At 45.8% G+C, this 20,090-nt stretch overlaps 1 protein-coding gene across 1 annotated transcript in view; it reads right to left on the bottom strand.

The window, feature by feature from the left end:
* Positions 1–328: 328 nt before the first annotated feature.
* syap1 (synapse associated protein 1) overlaps positions 329–20,090 on the bottom strand; it is a 44,691-nt gene continuing 24,929 nt past the window's right edge. Inside the window, exons 4-9 of the mRNA XM_072514138.1 lie at positions 16,968–17,041; positions 15,801–15,940; positions 12,458–12,606; positions 11,082–11,137; positions 10,778–10,919; positions 329–1,939 (exon numbers count right to left, since the gene is read on the bottom strand). Coding sequence (XP_072370239.1) covers positions 1,815–1,939; positions 10,778–10,919; positions 11,082–11,137; positions 12,458–12,606; positions 15,801–15,940; positions 16,968–17,041 — 686 coding nt within the window. The 3' untranslated portion in view covers positions 329–1,814. The remainder of the gene's footprint in view (positions 1,940–10,777; positions 10,920–11,081; positions 11,138–12,457; positions 12,607–15,800; positions 15,941–16,967; positions 17,042–20,090) is intronic.

Below are 20,090 nucleotides of genomic sequence, written 5' to 3'. Positions count from 1 at the left end.
ATAGTGCTACTGGATCTTAAATGCTCCCCTAAACTTTTTTTTTGTCAAAGTTGTGTCTTCATAATTAGTTTTTGTAGAAAAAATGAAGACAATATTTTCACTATAGAATATTAAGACAAAGTTAATAAAAAAATCTATTAGCTCACTTCACCTTCTTCCTCATGTTGTATCTGTATCATGTCAAAGGGTTACATTTAATGCAATTTTTTCATTAATCTTCAAACAGAATATCTTGGAAAAATCTGTCAAAATTTACAAATTGATAGACATTTAAAACAAATTCATATCTGCTTAAACGAATCTGCAACAAAATGAACATAAATGAATCTAAAGAAAATCTAATTTATTAAGACTTAAATGCTACACGAGAAATTCATAAGTTACATTTAGCCTGGAATAAACAACTTTGTACAACTTAAAATCAAATCAAGTACTTAAGCATTTACGGAATCCCAAACTGACATGATATATTAAAACTGCATTTTACTGAAATGCATCAGAGTCTGAATTGTTGTGAAGGGAGCCATACACATTCTAGACCTGGTGGCAATAAAAAAACAAACTTTCTGCTATAACTCATTTGCCCTGTTATTTTAGCAGCTTCAAGCCACCTGCACACCGATACATATTGTAGCTAATGGCTAGGATTAGACTGGGAGTAGACATTTTGTAGGACTTCCCCATTCGTGATTAAAATTGGAGGCTGCTATTACCAATCATGACATAACAGGTCATAAACGTCAAGATGTCAAAATATCAGTCTACAGCTAGGCAACAGGTGACAGAGTTATGGGTAAATGAGCAAACACCTTGCATGAAACGTAGTTTTGGGTGGCTATTGAGAGAATATGTTTGCCGTTGAAGTTATAAATATTATAGTGGAGTGTTGTGAAAAAGACTTTAATCATTTAATCAGCCTCCAGAATCAATATTGATACAGAAACTTTGGATTTGCTTCACAAAAATGTAAATAATCAAGCAAAGCTAGAAATATATCTAGATTTCCAAACTTACAAGTGCTTCTTGGCAAATATGAAATGACAAACATTTGTACTATTCTCAATGCTTTTGGAATTTTTATAAAGCTATTTTGTATTAAAACATTTCTTGCAAAACCCCATATAATTAGTTGACTATTACTAACATTATCAGTTAAACATAAGGAATATGGAAAGATTGTTTTATCAATAAAGATGCAAAGAGTTTTAAAAAAACTTTGGTTTCTTGTGCTAACAGAAAGGATGAGAATTAGTGTTCCAAATTGTTATATCCACTGGTACATAGTAAATTTAGATTATTTTTAACCTAGTCTGAATATATATTTTTCACAACGGAAAACTTCTAACGAAGTATATGGTCACCTCTTTTGTGCATATAATTTAGCATAAACAATGTCATGAATTTTGCTAAGTTCATAACTAGCTTGTGAAGAAAGCTGTGCTTCCTTCAGTTCTTTATCACATGATGGAAGTTAAAGAGAAAGCACACTGAAACCCCTTGCCTGCATCAGCACTTTACTTGCACCAGGCAGACGTTTGCATATTCAACTATAAATTACTGGCACATCTGCATGGAATGCATTAAAGTACTAATGTACAAATTTGATTGGAAATCTAACCTTGCTAATCCACCTTTGACTGAAAAAAGTTAATTATTCCAAATTACAGAGGAGGCATAAAGCAAGGCACATCGTATTCAGAATTATTCCTACGTCTTATCTTCTCAGATGACATATTGTGAAGAGAATTGAGGTTCATGCCAGTCATGCTGGTTATGTGCTGGGAAAAGTAAAGGAGTGCAACACAATGTTCAATTCAACCATCTGCTTGTAGCAGGTCTTCAATTTCCTTATCCCAATTTTCACCTGCTTTTTCTGCCTCAACCACCACCTCATAATCTTGAAGTTCTTGCTGCAGTTCCTCTTCCCAGTCAGCAGGTGCTGTTGAAAAAAGTTAAAGAAGGTTCACTATTGCTTTGCTTCATTTCAAAGAATGCACCTACGGAGCTATACACAATCTATTGCAGATTCTGGTGCTTACATACAGGCTCAGTGCAACCTTTTTTTAGTCGGAGTTATCTAGACACATTTTGTCTGAGAAAGAATGTTGCAATACTGCATATTTAGTCACTGGTAGCAAATAAATATGACACTGTTTATTATACGTGGAATGGATAGGTGTAGTATAATTAATCAAGTGTTTCACTAAACCGGTTCCATTGTGAAGTTCCAAGACTGGACTTGTTTTATGCTGGGAGAAATTTAGAATATAGATTTAAAGTTTACCCTGACATTGTGAGATTACATTGAGTGTTCCTACCTTTGGCCTAAATTGAAATTGCTATGTAGAAGCAGCTTAAATCTTTTCAAATCGCATGCTAAAATTCAGCATTCCCGATTTAGTGAAAGTCATAAAGTGCAACTTCTTCATAGCTAGAATTATACCTTATTTGCTTTAAAATGATCTTTTCCTTCTCTTATTGCATCAGAAATATTTAGAGACCACATAAATGATTTGTTTTTAAAAGGCATTGTGTTAAGGACATAATGAAATTGCCCAGGTTTTTACAATCCAAGTCACTACTAAGTGATCCCTGATGAGGAAAGGATTGGGCTCAGTTGTGACAATCTTACAAAATGTACCCCAGAAAGCAGACAACACATTTGTTGATGTTGAGAGAGGGACATACTGTATGGAAAATCAAACATAACCCAGAGAAGTTGAGGGTGTAAAATCCCTTGGTTCAGAACTTGCTCAGGTCACACATACTGCAATTGGGAACACAGCTGGGTGACCCACTCTACTTAGTGCTGCTCTTCTGCTAGCTACTGAAAGCTACAAGTGACAATATTCCGGGATAAACTGAGCAGGGGCTAGATGCAATCCACAGCAACGGGGCCAAAGTCAGGAACTTATTTCTTCCCTCTGACCTGCCACACTTTGGTGCTCCAATTAGCTTTGCCAACCAGCTGATTCTGAACAATATGCTTTTGGAAAGAGACTTGCATTTAAACATTTCACCAGCCCAGGATGTTCCAAAGCCTGAAACAGGCATTAAGTTATTTTGTGAACTGTATTACTATTGTAAGGTAGGAAATGTGGCAGCCAATGCGCATGCAAAGAAAAAATTAACTTACTCGGAAATATGTCCAAGAAGCTGAAATCAGTTGAACTCATTTGACATTGCTGGGCTGAGAAAAAACTTGCTCAAGTACAGCAAAATTGTTACAGCTTGGTGAGTTAGTTTGAGTACAAGGTGCTTGAATTTTCATCTGTATTTGCTGGATGCAATCAAGTTGGACAACTGAGATGTCATGGTGGCATAGTGCTGCTGCCTCATGGCACCAAGGACCCGGGTTCGATCCCGGCCTTGGGTCACTGTCCGTGTGGAGTTTGCACATTCTCCCTGTGTCTGCATGGATCTCACCCCCACAACCCAAAGATGTGCAGGGTAGGTGGATTGGCCAAACTAAGTTGCCCCTTAAGTGGGAAAAAAAATAATTGGGTACTCTTAAATTTTTTAAAAAAGGTTGGACAACTGCCAGTTTAATTCTATTAGTATGAAAACACACTTAATTCTCAGTTTAGTTGTGACCTTGAACACATTCCATGCATTCTAAAGTAGGCTACGCTGAAAGCAAGCTCTGTTAAGAGTGATTCAGAAAGGGAATAATGGTTGATTGCCACTTTGTTATGGGGAAGATATTCCAACCAACCTCAATACTGTCTCAGTTCTGATGAGCTAATTCAGCACATCAGGAATTAAATGTTCTGGTCTACTTGACTCAGCTCCATTATTGCCTTTGAGATCATTGTGCTTTTCAATCCACATTGTGCGCTTTGTGGTCAGAAATACTATTAAAAAACTAGTTCTGAACTGAGTGATCTTACACCCTCAAAACTCCGCTGGGTTATGTTTGATTTTCCTACACCTGACTATAAATGGTGGTTAAAAATTAAATATTAAGACTTCCGGTTGCGGCGATGCACTGCTAAGTCGCACGTTTCGGCAGCTCCCGCTTTAACGGACTTTTGGGTTCTTTTTGGGAGCCCCAACGGAAATTTTTTCCGGACCAAACCCAGTGTGGGGTGACGAAGTAAGGAGTCCCCCCTAGTGTGTATGGAAAAGATCGGTGGTAGTGGCCTGATTGCGAAGGATCCTCTGGAGCAGCGGCAGAGAAGAGAAGGAAGAAGCAAGATGGCGACGGGTGGAGACCAGACGACATGGGGGCCAGATCAGCAGGAATTCCTTAGACGTTGTGTGGAGGAATTAAAGAAGAAGGAGGTGCTGGCGCCGATGTTGTTGGCAATCGAAGGGCTAAAAGAAACGCAAAAGGCCCAGGCGATAGAGCTCCGTGGGGTGAAGGAGAAGGCAGCTGAGAACGAGGATGAGATTCTGGGCCTAGTGGTAAAAATGGAGACGCACGAGGCGCTACACAAGAGGTGTATCGAAAGACTCAAAGTCCTGGAGAACAGATCGGGGAGAAAGAACCTCTGGATTCTGGGCCTCCCCGAGGGAGTGGAGTGAGCTGACGTTGGGGCTTATGTGAGCACGATGCTCCATTCGCTAATGGGAGCTGAGGCACCCTCGGGCCCCCTGGAGGTGGAAGGGGCTCACCGGGTCCTTGCGAGGAGACCCAAGGCTGGAGAACCACCAAGGGCGATAGTGGTGAGATATCACCGCTTCACGGACAGAGAGGCTGTTTTGAGCTGGGCCAAGAAAGTATGGAGCAGGTGGGAGAATGCGGTGATACGAGTGTATCAGGACTGGAGCGCGGAGGTGGCGAGAAGGCGAGCGAGTTTTAATCGGGTCAAGGCAGCGCTTCACAAGAAGAAAGTAAAGTTTGGGATGCTGCAGCCGGCGCGATTGTGGGTCATGTACCAAGATAGACACTATTATTTTGAAACGTCGGAAGAGGCATGGACCTTCATCCAAAAAGAAAAGTTGGGACTAGAACTGAGGGACTGATGCTGTGGGGGAGATGACGATGTTGATGTACAGGAATGTAAATTGGGGAATGGGAGGTTCACCGTATCGGGACGATAGATGGGGAGGGGAAAGGGAAGACACTGAGAAATGTGGGCGCCGATGGAAAAAGGGACATAGGTGGGGGGATGGGGAATGGGAACGGGGCTGTAGTTGGAGCTGCGCCATAGGGGGCGGGGCTGATCTAGGAACGGGTGGGTTTTTTCCTGCGCTAGGGAGATGATGGCGGGAAGATACGCGCAAGGAGGAGGAGAGTTCCACACACACACGGGGGGGGGGGGGTCAAGGAGAGAGCGGGGGAAGCCGGGGTCAGCTGACTTTTGGAAGCATTATGGAGGGGAGTAACCATACTAGATGGGGATCTAGCGGGGGGAGGGGGGTGGGGGGGGGAAATAACTGGGTTGCTGCTGCTGGGATCGAGAGGGAGCTGGCAAGGGAAGAGGTGGTCGGGACGGGAGTGCGCCGCCTGGGGGACTGGTGGGTGCGCGGGACCTGGACGTGGGACTGGCCTAGAGTAGATGATGGCTAGTCGGCGGGGGAGGGGGGGCAGCCCCCCAATCCGGCTGATCACGTGGAATGTGAGAGGCCTAAATGGGCCGATTAAGAGGGCCCGAGTGTTCGCGCACTTAAAAGGACTGAAGGCAGACGTGGTCATGCTTCAGGAGACGCATCTGAAGGTGGCGGATCAGGTTAGGTTAAGGAAAGGATGGGTGGGACAGGTGTTCCACTCAGGGTTGGACGCAAAAAATAGCGGGGTGGCGATATTGGTGGAGAAACGGGTGTCGCTCGAGGCTAGGAATATAGAGGTGGACAATGGTGGTAGATATGTGATGGTGAGTGGTAGATTGCAGGGAATGGAGGTCGAGCTGGTAAATGCATATGCCCCGAACTGGGATGATGCGGGATTTATGAAGCGGATGCTGGGACGTATCCCAGACCTGGAGGTAGGAAGCCTGGTAATGGGGGGGTGGGGATTTCAATACTGTGCTGGATCCAGGGTTAGATCGGTCTAGATCCAGGACAGGAAGAAGGCCGGCAGCGGCCAAGGTGCTCAGGGGGTTTATGGAGCAAATGGGGGGAGTGGATCCGTGGAGATTTGCTAGGTCGTTGGCCAAAGAGTTTTCCTTTTTCTCCCATGTTCATAAGGCTTACTCCCAGATAGATTTCTTTGTTTTGAGTAGGGCACTGATTCCGAGGGTGGAAGGAACGGAGTATTCGGCCATAGCCGTTTCAGATCATGCCCCGCGCTGGGTGGATCTGGAACTAGGAGAGGAGAGGGAACAGCAGCCACTGTGGCGACTGGATGTGGGATTATTGGCGGATGAGGGAGTCTGTGGAAGGGTGCGGCGAAGTATTGAAAGGTACCTGGAGGCCAATGATGATGGTGAGGTCCATGTAGCGGTAGTATGGGAAGCGCTGAAGGATCTCCATTAGGGCTTACAAGGAGAAAAAAAGAGGGCAAAGAAAGGGAGAGATTAGTGGGGGAGATTCTGAGAGTGGATAAAAGATATGCGGAGGCCCCGGACGAAGGACTATACAGGGAGAGGCAAAGACTTCAGACGGAGTTTGACCTGCTGACCACAGGGAAGGCAGAGGCACCGTGGAGGAAGGCACAGGGGATGAGATACGAATATGGGGAAAAGGTGAGCCGGCTGTTGGCCCAGCAGCTTCATAAGAGGATAGCGGCGAGCGAGATTGGGGGAGCTAGGGATGGAACGGGAACTACGGTGCAGAGTGCAGGGAAGGTAAATGAGGTGTTTTAAGACCTTTTATGAGAGGCTATATAGGTCCCAACCCCTGGAGGGAAAAGAGGGGATGCAACAGTTTTTGGACCAACTAAGGTTCCCGAAGGTGGAGGAGCAGGAGGTGGCAGGCCTGGGGACGCCAATCGGGGGGACGAGGTGACTAAAGGGCTGGGGAACATGCAGGCAGGGAAGGCCCCGGGACCAGATGGGCTTCCGGTGGAATTTTATAGGATGTATGTGGACTTGTTGGCCCCGCTGTTGGCAAGAACCTTTAACGAGGCCAGAGAAGGGGGGGCTCTACCCCCGACAATGTCGGAGGCGATGATATCATTAATCCTGAAGCGGGATAAAGATCCACTGCAATGCGGGTCATATAGGCCTATCTCGCTCCTGAATGTAGATGCCAAGTTGCTGGCAAAAGTGCTGGCGATGAGGATCGAGGATTGTGTCCCGGGGGTGGTGCATGAAGACCAGACAGGGTTTTGAAAGGGGAGACAACTGAATGCTAACGTGCGACAGCTGTTGGGGTGATAATGATGCCCCCAGCGGAGGGGGAGGCAGAGATAGTGGCAGCGATGGATGCAGAGAAGGCATTTGATAGCGTAGAGTGGGAGTATTTATGGGAGGTGCTGAGGAGGTTTAGGTTCGGGGAGGGGTTTGTCAGTTGGGTTAAACTCCTCTATGGGGCCCTCCCTGCATTGTTTTTTAAATTGCTGCAATGCACACCCAGACTATGGTTCATACAGCTAGTAGTTCATGGGTCCCAGTGGCAAGTGTAGTCACAAATCGGCAGAAATCGGAGTATTTTCGGTTACACGAGGCAGGGGTGCCCTCTGTCCCCATTACTGTTCGCGCTGGCAATTGAACCACTGGCCATAGCGTTGAGAGACTCTAGGAAATGGAGGGGGGTGGTTAGAGGGGGAGAGGAACACAGTAGCACTCTACGCAGATGACCTACTGCTGTATGTGGCGGATCCTGTGGAGGGGATGACAGAGGTTATGCAGATATTGAGGGAGATGGAGATTTTTCGGGATATAGGCTTAATATGGGGAAGAGTGAGCTTTTCGTAGTACACCCCGGGGATCAGGGAAGAGGGATAGATGACCTGCCATTGAAGAGAGTGGAAAGGAGCTTCCGATATTTGGGAATTCAGGTAGGCAGGAGCTGGGGAACTTTACACAAACTCAATTGGACGCGGCTGGTGGAGCAGATGGAGGAGGATTTCAAGAGGTGGGATATGCTGCCACTCTCATTGGCGGGCAGAGTGCAGGCGGTCAAGATGATGGTCCTCCCAAGGTTTCTTTTTGTGTTTCAATGTCTCCCCATTTTGATCACTCAGGCCTTTTTTAAGAAAATAGATAGGAGTGTTATGAGTTTCGTGTGGGCAGGGAAGACCCCGAGGGTAAGGAGGGGGTTCTTACAGCGCAGCAGGGACAGAGGGGGACTGGCGTTGCCGAATCTGGATGATTATTACTGGGCCGCCAATGTGGCGATGGTTCGCAAGTGGATGAGGGAGGGAGAGGGGGCGGCGTGGAAGAGGCTTGAGATGGCATCCTGTAAAGGAACGAGCCTAAAGGCGCTGGTGACGGTGGCGCTACCGCTCGCCCCGAAAAGGTACACCACGAACCCAGTGGTGTCGGCAACCTTAAGGATCTGGGGGCAATGGAGGCGACATAGGGGGGTGACGGGTGCCTCGGTGTGGTCCCCGATCAGGAACAACCATAGGGTTGTCCCAGGAAGGATGGACGGAGGGTTCCAGAGCTGGCATCGGGCAGGAATTAGGAGATTGGGAGATTTGTTTATCGACGGGACGTTTGCGAGCTTGGGAGCGCTGGAGGAAAAGTATGAGTTTCCCCCGGGGAATATCTTTAGATACATGCAAGTGAGGGCGTTTACGAGGCAACAGGTGAGAGAATTTCCGCTGCTCCCGACACAGGGGATCCAGGACAGAGTGATTTCGGGGGTATGGGTCGGGGAGGGCAAAGTGTCCGAAATATATCAGGAGATGAGAGAGGAGGGGGAGGCGCTGGTAGAGGAGCTGAAGGGAAAATGGGAAGAGCTGGGGGAGGAGATTGAGGAGGGTCTGGGGGCTGATGCCCTAAGTAGGGTAAGTTCCTCTTCCTCGTGTGCCAGGCTTAGCCTGATACAATTCAAGGTTCTACACAGAGCACACATGACGGGAGCGAGGCTGAGCAGGTTCTTCGGGGTGGAGGACAGGTGCGGGAGGTGCTTGGGAAGCCCGGCGAACCACACACGTATGTTTTGGTCGTGTCCGGCACTGGATGGGTACTGGAGGGGAGTGGCAAGAGTGATTTCAAAGGTGGTGAAGGTCGGGGTCAATCCAGGTTGGGGGTTAGCTATATTTGGGGTAGCGGATGAGCCGGGAGTGCAGGAGGCGAAAGAGGCCGATATTCTGGCCTTTGCGTCCCTGGTAGCCCGGCGAAGGATCTTACTCATGTAGAAGGAAGCGAAACCCCCCGGCGTGGAGGCCTGGACAAACGATATGGCAGGGTTCATAAAACTGGAATGGATGAAGTTTGCGTTGAGAGGATCGGTTCAGGGGTTCTCCAGGCGGTGGCAACAGTTCCTTGACTATCTCGCGGAACGTTAAGGGAAAATAGACCGTCAGCAGCAGCAGCCCAGACCGGGGGGGGGCAACCTGTTTTGTTCTGGTTGGGGTGGGGGTGGGGGGGAGCACTATTTTTTGTTACTTTGTTATATCACTATTTTATTTAAATTATGTTATTTATTAGTTATTGTTATCTTTTTTGTTGATTTGTAAGGTGGAAAAATTTCTAAGGTGGTGGTGTTTGAAAACTTTAATAAAATATATATTTTTTAAAATAAAAAAAATTAAATATTAATTTATTAGGAAATGTATGTATGCAGTATGTAGCAGTGAAATGGAATCAAACCTTGCTGCACAGTGAACTGGTTTAAGAACGAAAATCAGAATCTAAAACTGTAGGTCTGAAAATATCATATCCAAACTTGGATTAAAATCCAATTAAAGGTTTCAGCTCAAAGGAAATGTAGTGAAACTAAAAACAATGGAAAGGCTGAAGTAAATAATTAGTAATAAGACAGCTACAAAAACTAGAGTTTGAGAATTTACAAAAAATTCATGGGATATGGATGTCGCTGGCGAGGCCAGCATTTATTACACATCCCTAATTTTCTTGGGAAGGTGGTGGTGAGCTGCTTTCTTGCACCCCTGCAGTCCATGTGGTGTAGGTACACCCACTGTGCTATTAGGGAGGGAGTTCCAAGAGTTTGATCCAACAACAGTGAAGGAACAGACATATATTTCCAAGTCTAGATTTTGAGTGATTTGGAGAGGAACATCCAGGTGGTGGTGTTCTCTTCTCTTTATAGATGGTAGTGGGTTTGGAAGTTGCTGCCGAAGAAACCTTGGTGAGTTCCTGCAGTGTATCTTGTATATGGTACACATGGTTGCTACTGTGTATCGGTGGTGGAGGGATTAAATGTTTCTGGATGGAGTGCCAATCGGCTTTGTACTGGATGATGTCAAGCTTCGAGTGTTTTTGGAGCTGTGCTCATCCAGGCAAGGGAAGAGTATTCAATCACACTCCTGACTTGTGCCTTGGGAAGGTCAGTTACTCGCTGCAGGATTCCTAGCCTCTGACCTGCTCAATGGTGAACATTGTGCAATCATCAGCAAGTATCCCCACTTCTGACCTTATGATGGAAGAAAGCTCATTGATCCAGAAGCTGAAAATGGTTGGGCCTATAACACTACCAGAGGAATCCCTGCAGCAATGTCTTGGAGCTGAGCTGGTTGATCTCTAGATTTCTAACAACCACAACCATTTTCCTTTGTGCCAGGAGAGTTTCCAACCAGTGGAGAGTTTCCCCCCCGATATTATACAAAGATGCAATCGGTATATTTGTTGGGCTAGAAAACAATGTGTAGATTTCAGATAAAACCATAATTAATTTATGAATTTTAGAAAGAAGATGAACGAAATAGGATACTCGAGAAGAAATTTCAGGTAATATTTGTTAATGAGATTGCCATTCCCACCTTCTTTTGCACCATCGTCTTTTTTATCCAACACCAACTGCTCAATTTCTTTCCGCAGATCCTCTTGGTTCAGATTGCATGCATCGTATGCATCGCTAATAAATTCTGTAGCACCTGGACTTGTGGAAATTTCCTCTTCCTCCTGATAGGATCAGCAAGGGATGAAGAGATTGCTGTGGTTCTCTCGGAGGCAGTAAAAAAAATCAAAACCACTCCAGAATCGGTCTAGTTACACCCTACATTATCATGTAATTATTAAATACTTAGTAGAGTAATAAATTGTACAAGTCAAAATAAAAATTACCTCACATGATTTTGTCTGAGTTTGGATTGCACAAGGTGGTGTTTTTGACCTTGTTTCTGAAAGGAAGAAAAATGTTATGAAATTCTGGTTATGAACAACTCACTCAGCAGTGATAACCATAGATCTAAACAATTAAATTATCTACGGTGTGCAGTATAAAGGGACGTGTATGCATCTCAATTGCCTTCGGATAAGAATGCGCATGCGGGTTAATACGGCTTCATTGCTATCTTGCAAACAGTCTACAAATCACAATTAAAACTATTTAACTAAGTTAATCATAACTGCAAAAGTATGATTGTGGTCTATATTATTTGAGCTCCTTGATTAGATTTTAGTATGTTTCACAGTTCCTGAAAGAGATTAATCGAACCTCACAAGTGAAATCCAGAGAACACTTTGTTGACTCCAAGTGACAGTAAGAACCTATTCATCACATTGTCACACTATTTTTACCAATTAAATATATTAAATAATTCAACTTAATGCTCAGAGCATCTTCAATTTCTCTTAAGTAGAGCAAAGGCACCACAGTAATGAAAGTTAATGGGGAATCTCTTTAAAGGATGTCTGCTATTGATGCAATTGGCATAGTTCACAGCCAGCAGCAGGCCAGACATGTTTCAGTTAGGTTTGCTGGCTGGAAAATAGAAAGATGTACACAAAATTTAACAACTGCCAAATAAGGTGGCATATTGCAAGCAGAACAAATTAAGGGGATACTCAGTGGAATGCATACCTTGACCACGCTGTGCTAACATTATCACAATTACGCAGCTCCTCTTTGTGGTTTTTCACTGCCTGGTCGATGCGCTGTAACTAAAAGCTGAAAAAATAAATCTTCTAGTTAAGAGCTTCCATCCCATTGTGGGGGCTTCAGGCTGATCCATAACCAACAATCGGCTCTGAAAACTATGCTCACATTTCGACAGCTCTGTCAAATTGCACCTGAGCCAAACTACACCACTAACATAAAACAAAAAAAAAGTCAATTCACCCAATCTCCAACCTTTAACGGAACCTATAAAAAAAAATCTGGAATCCTGATCCACAAATATCACTAAAAACAAACCATATGAAATCCAGTCATTAGTTTTTCAGATATATTGGTTGGAACTGTCTGGCCACTGGTACTCTCTTTTCCCGCTGGCAGCGCATCGTTGCTGTAGGTTTCCCAGGGGCGTGGGGTGGCTTCAATGGGAAATCCCATTGACAAGTGGCAGGAAGAGAGACGCCCACTGCCAGCGAAAGGCACGTCGCTGAGAAACACACGGCTGGGGGACCGGAATGTCTAACCTGTTGTTTAGACAAATAGACTAACCAACAGGGGTGAAAACATTACCATCATTGGACTGTCTACCAAGATGTTCATTTACCTGTCAAATGGGCATCATCTGTACTGCTAGCTTCTCTGTTCTCTTGGTCAACTGTTTGTTGTTGAGCAGCCAGAGCTGTAAGCTGAGCTGACTGTTTGATAAGTGACACTCTGTAGAAATAGTTTCTCCAGAATACTTCTTCCTTCACACTGGAGGGGGAATCAGGAGGTCAAAAGTGAGTTTATACAGAATTAATGCATACTGCATTCTGTCAACAAAATATTGCATGCAAATTAGTGCAATATATAATCAAGTAAAATTTCAGCTAAACCCACGCTCATCTTTCTACCCCTAATGCCACTTGATTACATTTCAAGAAAAAGTGTTTTTTTTTTTAAATGTATAGATTGTGTGGAGAAATTTGTTCAACTTACCACAAAGAAATTATATTTTATCTTGAAAGTACACCAAGATTTTACTTTTCACAACACCCAAATTTAAAGACCCTAGCATTCTTGTAATTCTAACAAATCGCTCTTCACACAATCACAGAAAACACAGTGCAGAAGCGGCCCATTGATTCTGCACCAACACATGGAAAACACCCGAACTGCCGACCTAATCCCATTTGCCAGAACCTGGCCCAGAACCTTGAATTTTATGAAGTGTCAAGTACTCATCCAGGTTATTTTTAAAGAATGAGGTATCCCGCCTCTATCACCCTCTTAGGCAGCACAGTCCAGACCATCACCACCCTTTGGGTAAAAAAAAAAGTTTTCCCTCACATCACCCCTAAACCTCCTGCCCCTCACCATGAACTTGTGCCCCTTGTGACTGACCCTTCAAATGAGGGGAACAGCTGCTCCATATCCACCCTGTCCATGCCTCGCAATCTTGTACACCTCAATCAGGTCACCCCTCAGTCTTCTCTGCTCCAATGAAAACAACACAAGCCATTCCAATCTCTCTTCATAACTTAAGTAACTTAAACATTCCATCCAAGGCAACATCCTGGTGAATCTCCTCTGCACCACCTCCAGTATAATCACATCCTTCCTATAATGTGGTGACCAGGATTGGACACAGTACTCCAGCTGTGGCCTCACCAAAGTTCTATACAACTCCCTTCTTTTGTAATCTATGCCTTGATTGATAAAGGCAAGTGTCCCATATGACTTTTTCACCACCCTATTAACCTGCCCTCCTTCAGAGATCTATGGACAAACACTCCAAGGTCCCTTTGTTCCCAGTGTCATGCCGTTCATTGAAAACTTCCTTGTCAAATTTATTCTTCCAAAGTGTATGACCTCACACTTTTCAGGGTTAAACTCCATCTGCCTGTTATCTTCCCATTTGACCATCTCGTCTATATCTTCCTGTAACCCAAGACACTCAACATCACTGCTAACCACCCAGCCAATCTTTGTGTTACCTGCAAACTTATTGATCCTACACAGTCATCTAATCCCTGTGTTACGCCGCTGGACTCTGGCTTCCAATCACTAAAATTATACAATCAAAGAATTTACAGTGCAGGAGGCCATTCGGCCCACCGAGTCTGCACCAGATCTTGGAAAGAGCACCCTACTTAAGCCCATGCCTCCACCCTATCCCCGTAACTGTTTTGTGGAATTATAAAGCCAAAAAAAGAGACAATCGAAAAGAAAATTAGACATTTCAGTTAAAAAAAAAAAATACATTCAGATGTAGTAAGACCTATTTCCTTATATGCAGTTTGTTTGAATGCCGAGGCACGGTCCCAGTCTCTATTATAACTGCACTGAATTTTATTTTAATCCATGAGTGATGGACTTGTCTGCTGCACTGATCCCATTCTGCTATCCACTCTCTCTATCTCCCCCACCCATCCTGGCAAAACCATGTCTCCCCCACCCCCCCTAATCTTGGTGGAACCATGTGCTCCCCCCTCCAATCCTGGCGGAACAACGTGTTTCCCCCCACCTCAAAATCCTGGCAGAAATGCATGTGTCCCCCAAATCCTGGCAAAACCATGTGTCCCCTTCCAAAATCCTGGCAGAACCACGCTCCCCTCCATCCTTGCAGAACCACGTGCTCCCACCCCCTCCACCCTTGCAGAACCACGTGCTCCCCCCCCACCCTTGCAGAACCACGTGCTTCCCCCAACCCTTGCAGAACCATGTGCTCCCCCCATCCTTGCAGAACCACGTGCTTCCCCCAACCCTTGCAGAACCACGTGCTCCCACCCCCTCCACCCTTGCAGAACCACGTGCTCCCACCCCCTCCACCCTTTCAGAACCACGTGCTCCCCTCATCCTTGCAGAACCACGTGCTCCCCCCACCCTTGCAGAACCACGTGCTTCCCCCAACCCTTGCAGAACCACGTGCTCCCCCATCCTTGCAGAACCATGTGCTCCCCCCCACCTTTGCAGAACCACGTGCTCCCCCCATCCTTGCAGAGCCACGTGCTCCCCCCCCCCCAACCATCCTTGCAGAACCACGTGCTCCCCCCATCCTTGCAGAACCACGTGCTCCCACCCCCTCCACCCTTGCAGAACCACGTGCTCCCCCCCCCACCCTTGCAGAACCACGTGCTTCCCCCACCCTTGCAGAACCACGTGCTCCCCCCCCAACCATCCTTGCAGAACCACGTGCTCTCCCCCCACCCTTTCAGAACCACGTGCTCCCCCCACCCACCCTTGCAGAACCACGTGCTTCCCCCAACCCTTGCAGAACCACGTGCTTCCCCCAACCCTTGCCGAACCACGTGCTCCCCCCATCCTTGCAGAACCACGTGCTTCCCCCAACCCTTGCAGAACCACGTGCTCCCCCCATCCTTGCAGAACCACGTGCTCCCCAACCATCCTTGCAGAACCACGTGCTCCCCCCCACCCTTTCAGAACCACGTGCTCCCCCCACCCACCCTTGCGGAACCACCTGCTCCCCCAGATCCTTGCAGAATCACGTGCTCTCCCCGTATGCTTGCGGAACCATGTGTTCCTCCCCACCATCCTGGCGGAACCATGTGTTCCTCCCCACCATCCTGGCGGAACCATGTGTTCCTCACCACCATCCTGGCGGAACCATGTGGTTCCCATCCCCCACCCTGGCAGAACCAAATATTGCATAACATTTAGAACTGGTTTAATTTGTTCTATGGGCATTGTCACTATGCCATCTTTTCGTTGACTTGTAAACAGTCGCTGAAATCTCCACTCACTTCTATGCAACTGTCCCTTCCAATTCACATGGACAAACCGAGCAGCATAGATGGGAATAGCCATAAGTAAACCAGTTCACATTCAAAAGAACATTTGTTTAACATATATATAATTAACTAAGGTCTACAACATATTTAGTGTTCGTCTTTTTGCCGTTCTAGTCATTTTGTTGTGGATGCAATCTATTTATACTTGTAACTTACAGCTTTGGAACTAGGTCAAATCGCATTCTGTTAAGAAGTTCGTCTTCTTGAAGCATTACAACAGCAACAGGATACATTTGATCAAAATCAAAATTAAACTGCACTCCTGCTGGCGGATCTCGCAAAAAATTTCTCCTCTCCTGAAAACACAAGAATCTCAGTTTATCTTTCGTCAGATTTTACAAAAGGCTTATGTAAGATCTACATTAAGTAGGACTATTATTCACTGACAAATGATTACCATCGCTAAAATGTACGACCGTGAATCAGGTTAAATAAAATCCCTACAGACGAAAATAAGGGAGGCTCAGGCAACCTCACCTCCCAGTGACCTTCCTAAGATTGATCCTGCATTACAAGAATGATAGCACAAGGAAATAGTTTCACATTGTGGATGCAAATAAGGCACATAGCAGGAAGAACCTGGAAGGAGAAAGAAGCACAAGGCATCAAAGTGGGAAGATGGGAAAATGGGTTCACGGCACTGATCATTTTATGCAACGAACTGCTGGGTTGAAAAGCATTGCCTCGGACGATGCCAGTTTACAACCCCCAGATGGAAGTCTAGCACAAGGTTACAACTATGGCCTGGCATTTAATGGGGCAAAAAAACAAAATGCAGGCTTAAGATTCAGACACACTGAGCACTTACTTGATCGTGTGGATAGTCTTCAAAATGGGCAATTTGTCACCATAGAATATTGTGGCAATTTAAAATATACAAAACACCCTCCAGCCTAACATAACTGGAAGCTAAAAAAAAAATCATTCTTGGAATTTAAGTTCACTTGAACTTACAAACTCATGATTTAGAAATGACTGATACCGCTGAGCCATGATTTAAACCATCCCAACGGCTCCAGGTGATGCACATGCCATCGTTTCTGCTCTTAGATCAGTGACGAATGTTTGGCATCCGCTATGATGGCTGCAGCATAATTAATCATTAAAGCAGCAACAGTTGAATCATGTTAGCAGCTGCAAAATTGACACTAGATCTCACCTTTGCATAAAAATCTGGGCCACTCAATACAAGTTTTCATTTGGGATGCTGTCATTCTGACGTTAGAAAGTTTGTGCCCAAGCTGAATATTTAAGGGTACATTAAAGACTTTAGCTTCAGTCATTGTGATATTACATTGAAATATTACAGAAAAGCACACATACTGCTGATAAGGCTAGGATTTGCTGTTGAATAGCTTCTTCTTCACTATATCCAACCCAAGGAGGTACTGCAGCATCTGGAAGAAAGTACTGTTGTTTACAAAGAAGTCTTTACATATCCTGTAACAAAAGTGAACTCACAGATAATGTCCCAGACACCACCATTACCATTCCTGGCCATGTCCTGTGCCACCAGCAGGACAGAGCAGGCAGAGGTGGTGGCACAGTGGTATATAGTCAGGAAGGAGTTGCCTTGGGAGTCCTCAGCGCCACCTCCAGACCCCACAAATTCACATGGCATCAGATAAAATATGGGCCAGGTAACCTCCTGCTGATTACCATGTACTCTGGGTGGAGGATTTCAATATCCATCATAATATAATAATCTTTATTATCACAAGTAAGCTTACATTAACACTGCAATGAAGTTACTGTAAAAAGCCCCTAGTCGCTACATTCCGGCACCTGTTCGGGTACACAGAGGGAAAATTCAGAATGTCCAGTTCACCTAACATGCACGTCTTTCGGGACATGTGGGAGGAAACCGGAGCACCCGGAGGAAACACGCGCAGACACGGGGAGAACGTGCAGATTCTATACAGACAGTAACCCAAGCCGGGAATCGAATGTGGGGCCCATGCGCTGTGAAGCAACTGTGCTAACCACTGTGCTACAGGGTGGCTTGGTAACCGCATTACTGACTAAGTCCTAAAGGACACAGGTGGTAGGCAGGGTTTGCAGCAAATAATCAGGGAAACAAACTTGACCTCATCCTCACCAACTTACCTCCCACAGTTGCATCTGGCCATGACAGTAACGGTAGGAGTGACCACCACATAGGCCTTGTGGAGATGAAGCCCCATCTTCAAATTGAGGGCACCCTCCATTGTGCTGTGCGGCACTACCAACTGGGATAGATTTCAAACAGATCTAGCAACAATCAAGACTGGACAACTGTGAAGCACTGTGGGCCATCAGCAGCAGCAGAATTATACTCAACTGCATATCCTCCTTTCTATCATTACCACTAATGAATCAACCCTGGGGAACAACTCTGGTTCAATGAAGAGTGCAGGAGGGCATGTTAAGAGCAGTATAAGGCATACCGAAAAATGAGGTGTCAACCTGGTAAAGCTACAACACAGTACTACATGCATGCAAAACGGCATAAGCTGTAGTGGGCGGCACAGTAGCACAGTGGTTAGCACTGGTGCTTCACAGGGCCAGGGTCCCAGGTTTGATTCCCGGCTTGGGTTACTGTCTATGCGGAGTCTGCACCTTCTTCCCGTGTCTGTGTAGGTTTCCTCTGGGTACTCCGCTTTCCTCCCACAAGTCCCGAAAGATGTGCTGTTAGGTCATTTGGACATTCTGAATTCTCTCTCCGTGTACCCGAACAGGTGCTGGAATGTGGCGACTAGGGGCTTTTCACAGTAACTTGTGACAATAACGACTATAAAAAAAGCAGCAAGCGACAGACAGAACTAAGTGATCACACAACCAACGGATCAGAGCCAAGCTCTGCAGTTCTGCCACATCCAGTCGTGATTGGCAGTGGACAATTAAACAACTCACTGGAGGAGGAGGCTCCACAAATATATCCATCTTCAATGATGGGGGAATCCAGCATATCTGTGCAAAAGATAAGGCGGAAGCATTTCCTACAATTTTCAGCTAGAAGTGCCGGGTGGATGATCCATCTCAGTCGCCTCCAGAGGTCCCCAGCATCACAGATGTCAGTCTTCAGTTAACTCGATTCACTCCACGTGATATCAGGAAACTGTTAAAGGCACTGGATACTGCAGAGGCTATGGATTCTGACAACATCCGGCAATAGTACTGAAGAGTTGTTCTCTAGAACTTGCTGCGCCTCTAGCTGAACTGTTCCAGTACAGCTACACCCCTAGCTAAACTGTTCCAGGACAGCTACAACACTTGCATCTACCAGCAATGTGGAATGTTGCCCAGATATATCCTGTTTACAAGAAACAGGATAAATCCAACCCAGCCAATTACTGACCCATCAGTCTACTCTTGATCATCAGCAAAGTGATGGAAGAGGTCACCAACAGTGCTATCAAGCAGCACTTGCTCAACAATAACAAGTTAATTGCCGTTTAGGGCCAGTCAGCTCCTAACCTCATTACAACCTTGGTTCAAACATGGACAAAAGAGCTGCGTCCCAGAAGTGAGGGGAGAGTGCCTGCCCTGGACATTCACTGAGTGTGGCATCAAGGGGCCCTAGCAAAAACTGGAGACATTAGGAATCAGGGGAAAACTCCCCAGTGAGTGAAGTCATACCTAGCAGTGTCCTAGGCCCAGCCATCTTCAGCTGCTTCATCGATGACCTTCCTTCCATTATACGGTCAGAAGTGGGGATGTTCACAACTCCTCAGATACTGAAGCAGTTCATGTCCAAGTGCAGCAAGTCCTGGACAATATCCAGGTTTGGGCCGACAAGTGGCAAGTAACATTTGTGCCACATAAATGCCAGGCAATGGTCATCTTCAATAAGAGAGAATCTGACCATCACCCCTTGAGATTCAATGGCATTACCATCGCTAAATCTCCCACTAATATCATGCTAGGGGTTACCATTAACCAGAAACTGAACTGGACTAGCCATATAAATACTAGAGCAGATCAGAGGCTGGGAATCCTGGGAGTAACTCACCTCCTGACTCCCCAAAGCCTGTCCACCATCTAAAAGGCATGCTCTTGCCTGGATGAATGCAGCTCCAACAATATCCAAGAGGATCAACACAATTCAGAACAAAGCAGCCCGCTTGATTGACATCCCTTCCACAAACATTCCCTCCTTGCACCTCCGATGAACAGTAGTGTGCACACTCTAGAAGTTACACTGCAGAAACGCACCAAATCTCCTTAGGCAGCACCTTTCAAACCCAAGGCCATTACCATCTAGAAGGACAAGGCAGCAGATATATGAGAACCCTACTACCTGGAAGTTCTTCTCCAAGTCATTCACCACCCTGACTTGGAAATATATCGCCGTTCCTTTACTGTCGCTGGGTCAGAATTCTGGAACTCCCTCCCTAACAGCACAGTGGGTGTACCTATAGCACATGGCTGCAGCGGTTCAAAGCAGCAGTAAATGCTCCAGTAAAC

Source organism: Scyliorhinus torazame, chromosome 8, assembly GCF_047496885.1.
Source record: "Scyliorhinus torazame isolate Kashiwa2021f chromosome 8, sScyTor2.1, whole genome shotgun sequence".
NCBI classification, from domain to species: Eukaryota; Metazoa; Chordata; class Chondrichthyes; order Carcharhiniformes; family Scyliorhinidae; genus Scyliorhinus; species Scyliorhinus torazame.
The sequence above is the reverse complement of the archived record's forward strand: the minus strand, read 5'-3'. Positions and strand labels throughout refer to the sequence as shown.